Raw genomic sequence first — 12,703 nt, 5'->3', positions numbered from 1 at the left:
ACATCAGTGCCCAACCTCACTAACGCTCGTGGCTGAATGGAAGCACGTCTCCGCAGCAATGTTSAAACATCTAGTGGAAAGCCTTCCCAGAAGAGTGGAGGCTGTTATAGCAGAAAAGGGGGGGACCAACTCCATATTAATGCCCATGATTTTGGAATGAGATGTTCGACCAGCAGGTGACTTCTGGTCATGTAGTGTATTTTACTAGGACTTCCAAACAAAAAATGCATAGGGCTCACATAGGGGAAAGACCATTATGATGCCAAATCCATCAAAACACTGGAAACATGACAAAGCATATGATACACAGTGGAAAAAAGGGATCTTTCCTTTCAAATTGGTATGAACATATGGCTGGTACTTTTTGAAAGGATGTATCACTAAGAATGATCATTAGAGCTGAAACTTTATTTTAAATTAGTACAAAAAAAGTTGTCAGGTTCGAGTTTGTTTATTTGGCATATTCAAATAAAACATGACTCACTGAACCAGTTCACCATTTAAAAAAAGTTAATGTACAAGAATCATTGTGTTATCACTCATTTAAACACAAATGAACAACATAAGAAAAATACATAAAAACCAATTGCATTCAGGAAACAGTGTTGAATTGGCTACTTCAGAAAAAGACAACAGCATGTGTCGTACAGATAGAACAGGTGAAAGGAAACACTTTCGGAAAATATGTTTACATTCCGCAAAATCGCTTGCAAATACTATTTGGTTAATCATTGACTTGGCACACATTGCACACTTTACAATTTGCTCCATTAAAAAATGTTTAATCTATTTTCTTCAGGCCTAGACAGTTTTTTCAGGATGTAAAAGCAATTTTGAATTCCACGTTTGCATTAAAACCAAACCTTTGTTAAAAATAGAAGGCATTGATGTTTCAAAAACAATCAACCAACAAGTGACTGAAACCATGGCATTATTAGTACTGTGGGGTTGAAAATGCATGTTACAAATGTATGCTGCATTTCACATACACTGAGTGTACAAAACATTATGAACACCTACTCTTTCCATTACAGACTGACCAGGTGAATGCTATGATCCCTTATTGATGACGCTTGCTAAATCCACTTAAATTGGTGTAGATGAAGGGGAGGAGACAGGTTAATGAAGGATTTTGAAGCCTTGAGACAATTGAGACATGGATTGTGTATGTGTGTCATTCAGAGGGTGAATGGGCATGACAAAAGATTTAAGTGCCTTTGAACAGGGTATGGTAGTAGGTGCCAGGCGCACCGGTTTGTGTCAAGAACTGCAACGCTGCCGGGTTTTTCATGCTCAACAGTTTCCCCTGTGTATCAAGAATGGTCCACCACCCAAAGGACACCCAGCCAACTTGATACAACTGTGGGAATCATTGAAGTCAACATGGGCCAGCATCCCTGTGGAATGCTTTCAACACCTTTTAGAGTCCATGCCATGACAAATTGAGMCTGTTCAGAGGACAAAAGGGGGGAGGGGGAGGATGCAGTTGGCCAAGTATGTGGGGGGAAGACACCACTGCACATTACTGTACAACAATTTTAAAAAACAATAACAGCAGTAGGACCGACTGAGTGAAGATGGAGAATAATGTAACATTATAGAATTATCAAACGAGAGATTGAGGTAAGTTGATACGGCTCTGTTGGATTTCCAGTATCTTTGAAAAATTCACTTTAAAATACCAGCGCTTGCTTCTCACCGGAAATTGCTCAAAAGTACATAGTGTATATGACAAAATCAAACCGATCGCTTACTATGGGTGTCTTGGTTGGGGAGTACAAAAAGATAACTACAAAAGGAGCTAACTAACAAGAGCATGTGTAATTAATATACAAAACCTACAACTAAGCCTGCCAACAAAAACCAGAGGTATAAGTATTTTTTTTGAATCCCTTCAAAACACTATTGGATGACCCATCAAAATGATACTGTAGGTTAAATGAGATCAGGCCCTTGAACCACCACTTAAATAAGTGCATTCACAGGCTATAACAAGGTACACCCAAAATAATAAAACCTCTGAAACATTGAAGAGTTTCATTTAAAAGACTAAAGCAATAGTTATAAGATTTATTTTCAATCCTATAATTTTATGGTCATTTTTCTTGATTAAGACTTGACAATAGTGCAGAAAGGCCAGATTTGGATTGGTCTCTCCTCCCAACAACCGTCTGTGGGCTCTACGACTGGCAAAGCATCCACCACAGCACAAATTTAGTTGTTGTCAAACTACACGGTTTGTTCAATAAAAAAAATACAGTACAAACATGACATGTCTGCATTACTCAGAACAAATTGTAAATAAATATTTGATAAAACAAATTAAATGAATACTGAGCTTACAACCATTGGACTACTCTCCATCAGTTAGACATTTATTTGATCCATTCTCCATCAGTTTGTTAAATTACACATCACTTGACGTGTATACTTCATTACAACAATGCTGTTCATCTCAGACAGTGTAGCGGGAGCAGGAGAGTGAAGAGACAGGACTAGGTGACGATGACATCGATGCAAAAGCGCTGGATCATCCGTCCTTATTTAGTTTCCAGTCAACCTCCCTCAGCCTTTCAAGCTCACAGTTGAAAAATAATCCCAGAATTAATAGGGGGAAAAAATCATGAATGGGCCGGTTATAAAAACTGAATCCTGGCAAGAAAGAGACTTAATTTGCAATCCATGAAAGCAACTGGTCGGGATACAATAAGATTGGATATACGACTTCTAAACCAAAATTAAATAAATAAATGTTTATTTTGGCCTTCATTGACATACTTGTGTTTTAGCACAAAGTATCATTGTATTTTTTGTCCACATCAAGATATAATCAGATATAGATCTCCACCAAAGCAAGTAACTCACTGTTCTTGTAACATAATAAATTCACAGCAAATAATCAGGAATCAGTGTTGGAAAAGCATTTGAACATCCCTTCCTAAACCTTCATTACCTTGAATTCTGTTCAACAGATCCGTTTAGATGGACAGCTTCAAGTGACCATTTTTACGGAAACAATATAATCAAGACAACAATAAATAAATATGAAGAGACACACAAGGACAGGAAAGAAACATGAGAAAATAGGAATCTAGGAAAAATAGTGAAATCTGAGGATGTTTTGTTTACTGCCTCAGTGGCACAATGGCCTAGGATGGATGTTGAAGTTATTGCTGAGCTGAAGTGCTGTTCTAGGGCCAGCTGCTGATAAGTCCCTGCTTGTGGTCTCAATGAGACACGCAACATTACGAGTTTGTCAAAATTTCAGCCCATGTAACTATTACTCAGCCATTGTATTGTTGTTGGTAGCGGCGGTTGAGCTCACGCAGCTCTTTCTCCCGAGCACGGCGAGCCTTGTTGGACTTGGTGGAGCGGCTGGAGCGTGTGGACTGGGCAGACTTGGTGCTGTGGCAGCGTGACGAGGCCCTCTTCAGGAGGTTCTGGGAGATAGAGCGCTGCAGGTTCTTCATGGAGGATGAAGCAGCCATGCTGACGACCCAGGGGTGCTTCAGAGCCTGGCCTGCAGTCAACCTCTCGCTGGGGTCCACTGTCAGCACACGGTCAATGAAGTCCTTCGCCAGGTTGGACACACTGGGCCATGGCTGAGCAGGGAGGAAGAGACGGAAAAAGAGCTTTAAATGTTGAGGAACTGCAAAATTTTAATGGTTTGAATTAAGGCTTTATATGATGCACTAGTGGGGGGGTCAAATCCATTTTCAGTGAAAGTAATCAAGTGGCAGAGTCCATTTCTCTAGCACACTTGTGGATACCTGCTGAATTTTGGAACATAACTATAATGAACAATACATACAAGAGGGCAGCAGAATGTAAAGCAGCTGRGGTTGAACATTGCTATACTGTACGCAGTGTTTTCCACTAGCGCCGGCTGTCGGCTGTACAGCCGACTCGCTACTTTTTCTACTTAAATTAACTACACTACTTTTCAATTCGGTAGTCAGAAAAAAGAATGTGGAGTCTTCCCCCGCTTGAATGAACAATATGCATCTTATAGTGATCTATTGATAGGAGGACAGGCGCCTATCAGTCACAAAGTGAGCAATGACAGGGAAGTCTGCTGTCTGTCCCGCCTCTCGGTACCTCTGTATGTGAGTGTATGAGCAGTCGAATTTCTTTACACGGTGGGATAGAGCATAAATGTCCATGTCCCATAACAGGGCTCGACAATAACGCTTGTCCGGGACAAGTAAAATACATTGTTGGACAAGAAGGATATAGATTTAAGATGTCCAAATMGACTTTTTTTTTTTTTAAGTCACAAAAATCACAATATCAAATAATTACTACGATCAGAATTTTATCAGTGACCAACATTGGAATAATCTTTTTGTATATTTTTCATGCTCCTGAGTGACGCAGCCGTCTAAGGCACTGAATTTCAGTGCAAGAGGCGTCACTACAGTCCCTGGTTCGAATCCAGGCTGTATCACATCTGGCTGTGATTGGGAGTCCTATAGGGCGGTGCACAATTGGCTCAGTGTCGTCCTGGTTTGGCCGGGGTAGGCCATCATTGTAAATAAGAATTTGTTCTTAACTGACATGCCTAGTTAAAATTACCTAAATAAAAAGCCTATGTGCATTTTACCTACTTATGTCCAAACCGATGCTGACATGAGGGAGGCGCCAGAAAATGTAGCCAAACTTTAATGAGACTTTTAATTACATAAATATAGGCTAAACGCCAGTCATGTTTGACAAATATAACAAAAGATAATTAATATTAACATCTAAAGGCTTGATTCTGTTGACATACTCAATACACAGTTCGTTCAGCTCAAATGGTCACAAGAGTGGAGAGCGAAGGACTGTGCCTGTTCTGCACACCACTCATCCTTGAATCTGAGCGGAGGTGGTAAGCATTTTGAAACTAGTTAACCATGAACTTGTTTAAAACCTGGACGTTTTATGTCATTTTATGAAGCACGTCTTACCTCGTTACAAAGTAGCCTAGCCAAAATACGACCATATTAATGTTGAGGGAATTATTTTATAAACACTTTTAATGTCATTGAAACCAGCATTTTTATCATGTTATATTGGTTTTCAAATCAACATTATTTTATTGTCCAGCAGCCAAAGGTATAATCCTAGCTGTATTAGTAACCCATGCCAGTTGATTCCTCTTTAGATCTTAGATTGAGGCTAGGCTAGCTAATTGAGGATATTTTGCTGCACTCCCCATCCTTGTCTACAACAACTCCATTCACATTAAACAGCCTAACCGTTGGTTGATCATTGAAGACTACACATTCTCATTTAGCCAATTTAATTCTAGAATGTTAATTCCATTTTGCATTGATTAGAAATTTTCCACTTAACTTGCTACACATGTAGCATCTGACTGTAGTGCTGCAATGACTGACCGACAATAACAAGCCACACCCTGCAAAACGTGTGTAGGCTACTCATAATAAACTGTCATAAAACTGTTGTTTTATAAAATTGTGGAATGTAATGGTCTATTGTTGTAGGCTATGTAGCAATGTCACAATTGTTTTACATTTTAGACAAAACCTTTTCATTGTTAAAATAGTCCTATATTTTGTAATTCTTCTAAAAAATGAATACTAATGTCCGTTCAGATATTTGATTAACCGTGCCCATCCATACTTTTCAATACATATCCTAATAACCAAATATATAGAGAAGGCGTGCCAACCTATAGGCACTGCATGACCCCATTGCATTTAAGAACTACACCATGTCTGAGCCAGTAGTGGGCCAGCGAGAAAAAAAGTTACCATTGGACCTTGCTTGCCATGTTTTATATGCAGCCACGGAGTGGTGGCGCATAGGCTATTTACTGTGCTTTGACTGATGAACAGCAAGCTTGACTTGTTTATAAAAGGTGTTGAACTGACTGAAAAGTTGATCTCATATATCCTTGCCATTCATAAATCATACAACATAGTTATACAGTGAGCTTCAAAAGTATTGGGACTGTGACACGTTTTGTTGGTTTTGGCTCTGTACTCCAGCACTTTAGATTTGAAATGATAGAATTAGGTTAAAGTGAGGTTAAATTGCAGACTCAGCTTTAATTTGAGGGTATTTTCATCCATATCGGGTGAACCGTTTAGAAATTACAGCACTTTTTGTACCATTTTAGGAGACCGATAGTACTGGGACAAATTCACTTATGTGTATTAAAGTTTTGCCTTTATAAAATGAAGCATAGCTACACCCATGTATGTTACCCCCACTGAGAGAAGCTGAACTTGTCTGATTCAAAGTAGGAGGCCCTTACGCACATTGAGCATACTGCAGTTGCTGCCAGGAACTCCAGCCTAACATCACAAAGAAACGTAGGGGGTTCGTGTTGAAAGCATTGTGCACAGTCCAGAAACACATATACATGTTTTTGATTTAAATGAAACCCAGGCTAACACATTATGTTAGCAATGCATCCAGTATGAATTGAACAACAGTGGTCGGCGAGTATTGTTAAGATCCCAGACGCTCGTTCAGAACGTTTTAACGCATCGCAATCGATTCGGTTTTGGAAACACAAGGAATGTATCTTTCATATCAGCGAGAAATACTTTATCATATGGAATTGTTTTAAGATGGTCATACCAAATTATTTGATTTGGAATTTTAAGACTTCTTAAGGTATGAACAAATAAATAATTGAATTTGGCATTACTGCTATTAGCCCATAGAAACACATTGAAAAACAGGTCCACTTCATAAAACAACAGATAGTAAAAAAAATAGTTTTACAAAGGAAGTTCGTTCTGAAGTTTCTGTCCAATWTCTGAGAGATGCAAAAGATTAGGATTATTATTTTAAATGTATTTAACTGTGTATTTTAGGCACTAAAGGATCTAGATATATACATACATGGCCAAAAGTATGTGGACACCCCTTCAAACATTACCTGCCCGAACGCATAGTGCCAACTGTAAAGTTTGGTGGAGGAGGAATAATAGTCTGGGGCTGTTTTTCATGGTTCGGGCTAGGCCTGTTAGTTCCAGTGAACCACCTGGGGGCGGCTTGTCAGGAAGTCCAGGATCCAGTTGCACAGGGTGGTGTTTAGTTCCAGGGTCCTTAGCTTAGTGAGGAGCTTTGAGGGCACTATGGTGTTGAACGCTGAGCTGTAGTCAACAAACAGCATTCTCACATAGGTGTTCCTTTTGTACAGGTGGGAAAGGGCAGTGTGGAGTGCAATAAAGATTCCGTCATCTGTGGATCTGTTGGGGCGGTATGTGCACATGCTCGGAGTATGCGTCCTGGTAATCCATCTGGCCCTGCAGTCTTGTGAATGTTGACCTGTTTAAAAGGTCTTACTCACATCGGCTACAGAGAGCAGGATCACACACTCATCTGGAACAGCTGGTGCTCTCATGCATGGTTCTGTGTTGCTTGCCTCGAAGCGAGCATAGAAGGCATTTAGCTCGTCTGGTAAGCTCATGTCACTGGGCAGCTCGCGGCTGGGTTTACCTTTGTAATCCGTAATAGTTTGCAAGCCCTGCCACATTCGACGAGCATCAGAACCGGTGTAGTACGATTCAATCTTAGTCCTGTGTTGATGCTTTGCCTGTTTGATGGTTCGTCGGAGGGCATAGCGGGATGTCTTAATGTCCCATGTCTTAATGTCCCGCTTCTTGAAAGTGGCAGCTCTAGCCTTTAACTCAGTGAGGATGTTGTCTGTAATCCATGGCTTCTGGTTAGGATATGTACGTACAGTCACTGTGGGGACGACGTCTTTAATGCACTTATTGATGAAATCGGAGAATGATGTGGTGTTACTCATCAATACCATCGGATAAATTCTAGAACATATTCCAGTCTGTGCTATCAAAACAGTCCTGTAGCTTAGCATCCGCATCATTAGACCACTTCTGTATAGAGCGAGTCACTGGTACTTTCTGCTTCAGTTTTTGCTTGTAAACAGGAATCAGGAGCATAGAATTATGATCAGATTGGCCAAATGGAGGGTAAGGGAGAGCTTTGTACACATCTCTATGTGTGGAGTAAAGATGGTCTGGAGTTTTTTTTCTTCCTGTGGTAGTAATTAGGTAAAACGGATTTAAGTTTCCCTGCATTAAAGTCCCCGGCCACTAAAAGCACCGTTTCTGGGTGAGCTTTCTCTTGTTTGTTTGTTTGTCCTTATATAGCATTGTTGGTCTTAGTGCCTGCATCAGTTTGTGGTGGTAAATAGACAGCTACGAAAAATATGGATGAAAATTTGCCCATGAAAACTCTTGGTAAATAGTGTGGAGACTTCCTTAATATTAGAGATTGCGCAGCAGCTGTTGTTGACAAATAGACACAGACCACCACCCCTCGTCTTACCGGAGGTTGCTGTTCTGTCTTGCTGATGCACGGAAAACCCAGCCAACTGTATATTATCCATGTCCTCGTTCAGCCATATTCCTCACAGTTCCGTCTTGATCTGATTTATCTCGAAATAAACTGTGCATTGATCCCACAAAAAAAAATGGAATTCAAATAATTAAAAACCAACAAATAACCGAATATCAACATGTTTCGAAAACCAGTTTGAAAGGGATGACTATTGACGTTTCTAAACGTTAAAACACAGCATCAGAATTATAGTTCACATGGAGCCAACCGTAAGCGAATGTAACCGCTGAAAAGGAGGGTTTTTTGAGAGATAGTGTGCACTCAACACATCAAGGGAGGAGTGCTCGATAGGGGTTGTAGAATTATTGAGAAGCAGAGAGGACAACAAATTAGTAAGAATCAGAAACTAAATGGATGAAGGGAGTGTGTGAGGTCATAGATGCTTACCTCCCCAGAGAAGCTGTACTTCCCTTTGAGGATCTGGCGGTAGAGGCGCATGCGGTTGTCATCCTCAAAGGGCATGGTTCCACTCAGCAGAATGTAGGAAATGACACCCAGAGCCCACATGTCTACAGCATTAGTGTATGGCTTCCGTACCAGGATCTCTGGGGCAATGTACTCTGGTGTCCCACAAGTGGTCTTCATCAAGCACTCATCCCCCTTCTTACGAGTGCTGGCCAGCCCAAAGTCAGTGATCATAATTTTTGAGTCCGCCCCAGGGTGATAGTAGAGCAGGTTCTCAGGCTTGAGGTCACGGTGGGTGATGCCAAGTGTATGTAGATACTTGACCCCGTCCAGTACCATCTGTAGGACACGTGTAGCATCACGCTCTGTGAAAGAGCCACGGGCGATGATACGGTCAAAAAGCTCTCCTCCTGTAGCCAGCTCCATCACCATGTACACTCTCTCAGCTGTCTCAAACACCTCCATCAGCTGGATGATGTTAGTGTGGCGTACACGACGCAGGACACACAGCTCTGACTCGCATACCTCACGTCCCTCTCTATAGCGCGTCTCGATCATCTTGATGGCGTAGGGCTGACGCGTGCTCTTGTGCTCCACTCGCACCACCCGGCTGAAGCTACCGCGACCTATCAGGGCCTTAATGTCATATTTGGCTGTGACCCGTGGGTCAAACTTGGCTCTGTACTTGGCTACCTTGTTTCTGCGTGGGTCTGAGGCCTCTGGTTGGCCTGTATCCGGGGGTGCCCGGGCAGCTGGGAAAGCTGCCTGGGCCTGTGGGGAGAGAGAGCCTGTTTTCTCCCCTCCCATTTTACTCCCACTGCTGTCGTCTCGGATGAAATGTTTGTAGATGTCGGTCTTAGGAGGCTCCACCTTTTTGACCAAGTCTAGCTGGACATCTCCAGGTGGCTCAGGGAGGACCTTGCTCGTCCTGCACCCCATCACATCACAATCCTGACCAGCAGGACATCCTCATCACCCATGTAACAACCAGGCACTGAAGAGCATCAAGACACAGCAGACAGCCAATGCTCTTGACAAAATTCTGCAGTGGCCCACTGAACCAACTTTATCAATGGCAATCAGTGTGGCAGGCCACTCAGAAAATAGCTTCTCCACACAGAAGTGGACTGATGAAAATGTGGAAATTCTGAAAGAAAGAATACAAAGTAAAATATATTTTTTATGATACATTTTAAATAAATCATTGTTCAATACCAAGTTCAACACCCTAAAAGATGACTGATTTGACCAAATATAGCCTAGTAGGCCTAGCACATTGGCCTATTTTCTGTGCTGTGGAAATGCGTCACATTTCCTACCTAAACTGAGAAGCGGTGTGGGATGAAAAATTATATCAAGAATTATGTTAGTAGAATCAACACTTCTCTGGTAAACATTCTAAATAAAAATCAGGCATACCAAGAATGTCGATAAGAAAGTATGCATACATGTATTGACATAGGGCTAAATAACGGTTCAGGCATCCCACCAACTGGCCCCCCCCAGCTTAATTTACATTTATGATTTAGGTCTGTCTCAGACTTAYACGTCACATTATTGGATCTGTCCCACTATAGCATCTGTAAGAGCACGGCAGCGCCATTGAGGCCATCTCGATTTTGAAGTAGTACATTTTCTTCTTCTACTACTTCAATGAGTTGACAAACAAACTGAAAGGGTGCATACTGCCACCTGTAGTGTGTTGTTTGAATAGGTATAAAGCCAAGGTTGGCGATTTACTGCCACCTGCAGTTATGGAAGGTTTGCTCACGAGCAGGGCTCTAAATGGACATTTTTTATTTGTAGCACTGGTGCTCCCAACTTTAAAAAGCACAACATACAATTTAGGAGTACCAGAAAATCTGATTTTAAAAAATTATTGAGAAACAGCCTATATGAATTCTAGCTACTTCTGAAGCACGTTGTTCCCTAGAAACTAACACATAACCCTGTAAATACATTTGTTTAATATAAAAAGCAATTCATACATATAACTGTCATTGAAATTAAAAAGTAATTTGTGGCATATTAGGTTCCTACATTATGTAAAAGCACTATTTCCAATTGAGATGCATTGCATTGCAAATTGTACACAGTCTATTTACAGGGGTGGATCCCAAAATAAATGTGTAAAGTGATCAAAACAAATTAGTTTGTTGTGCAAGTCATTTTATAGATAAAAACAATATGCTACGTATCGTTTTAAACGTGTGCATGCTTTTCTACTCCGACAAAATAAAAGCTGATTCAATGGGGGTGTGGTAGATTTCCACCMCAAAGGACTCTGGTAGGATACACATGACTTATCCTCAATGAAAGGTGGCTGTTGAGGAGGGGAGGACACTCTTCCATTCACCTACTAATGAATTGACATATCCTCAACAATTTATACGTTTCTGGGGTCATGGAGGGGAGAGGCAGGACTTTTGAAAAAAGGCCCCAGCGTCTCACCCAGTTGACTACTTCAAAATGGTTTAAGTCCCCATGCTGAAACGGCTTCTGGGCACTAGAGTCTTCTATCTCTCTCTATGGCCTGGCTACATCATATACTGGCCTTGCAAACTAGGAAAATAGTAAAATAGTGCCATTGGCAACAGCCGCCATGTATCAAATCTATAATCTAACCCAATTTGAGAAAATGTTACATTGTTGCAGTTTGTGGCAGCATTGTATAATTTGGGGCGGTGTAGCCAACAAGGTTACTTTGTCGGCCATGATGAATGTAGCAAACCTAAATGCCGACGATAGTTGCCTATTCCTCTATAGCATAACCTAAAACTATAGGCCTAAAAGTTTTGTTATATTAAGTTTGTGGTAGGAATCTAAACAATTTGCGAGATAAAAGGTAGTGAGACAGTTGACAGCCATGCCATTTTATCTTGATCGAATGTTTAAAAAGGGACATTTATTCTTTATCATAAACTGTTGGTTAACAATACCCATGTATTAGTACATTTCATATTGTTCTGGACTCTGAAGCATCAAAACAACAAAATCTCACCTTAGCTATATCCAAGTTAGCTAGCTAGCTACATACGACAGCAAAACTCCACAACAGGACTCAGCTGTTCTCTCCATTTTTTTGTTTCGGGTTTTTCAAAGTTGAATCCAGTTGATAATAAACATAGCATACTGCTCAATCGTCTGTCTCTGATAACATTCGGAGTAAATTGAATCAAGTTTATGGCTTTATTTCGCGGGTAAAGGCGGTGGCAAAACAACAGATTGAAGTGCTCGGTAGTTTGCTTCATAAAACTGTGTTTTTTGTGGGACCACCTTTTTCTCCTGTAAACTTCTTTGTAAGTACGACCTCCTCGGCTTGTTTCAGATATACTTTGGAGGCAGCCTGGTCTCATAGACTAGACGTATCATACTAAAGTAAATCCGGGAAATGTAAAAGTATGATACAGTATGTTATGTTTGGTATGGTTACATAAGTAGGGTGGCTGGTCAGGTGTATAACGCCAACGTCTAGCCACCCGAATGTTGCGAGTTTGAATCTCATCATGGATAACTTCAGCATTTTAGTTAAAACCTTTTCTCAATAGGGGGTGCTGTTTACACTTTGTAGAATTTTCATTCCCAAATTAAACTGCCTCGTACTCAATTCTTGCTCGTACAATATGCATATTATTATTACTATTGGATAGAAAACACTCTCTAGTTTCTAAAACCGTTTGAATTATTTCTCTGAGTGAAACAGAACTCATTCTGCAGCACACTTCCTGTCAAGAAGTGAGATTTCTGAAATCGAGGTCTCTGTTCCAGGGTCGGTTTATAAATTCCCTTGTAAGCTATGGGGCTACATGCACTGCATACGCCTTCCCCTAGATGTCAGTAAGCGGTGAGACTTTGAATGGAGTGGATAGCACCATCTGGGGGAGTATAAAGCCTCTTGGAACGGAAGGAC

The 12,703-nt window shown here is 40.9% G+C and overlaps 1 protein-coding gene across 1 annotated transcript; it reads right to left on the bottom strand.

Moving 5' to 3' along the window:
- Window positions 1-387: 387 nt before the first annotated feature.
- Window positions 388-12,148, bottom strand: LOC111952889 (serine/threonine-protein kinase H1 homolog). The gene is made up of 3 exons (XM_023971883.2): window positions 11,795-12,148; window positions 8,776-9,940; window positions 388-3,602 (listed from the first exon to the last, which is right to left on the bottom strand). Exons 2-3 carry the CDS (start codon window positions 9,730-9,732, stop codon window positions 3,285-3,287), a joined length of 1,275 nt encoding a protein of 424 aa, XP_023827651.1. The 5' UTR covers window positions 9,733-9,940; window positions 11,795-12,148; the 3' UTR covers window positions 388-3,284.
- Between the last annotated feature and the right edge of the window lie 555 nt (window positions 12,149-12,703).

The sequence above is a fragment of the Salvelinus sp. IW2-2015 genome, linkage group LG26, assembly GCF_002910315.2.
Source record: "Salvelinus sp. IW2-2015 linkage group LG26, ASM291031v2, whole genome shotgun sequence".
NCBI lineage: Eukaryota > Metazoa > Chordata > Actinopteri > Salmoniformes > Salmonidae > Salvelinus > Salvelinus sp. IW2-2015.
The sequence above is the reverse complement of the archived record's forward strand: the minus strand, read 5'-3'. Positions and strand labels throughout refer to the sequence as shown.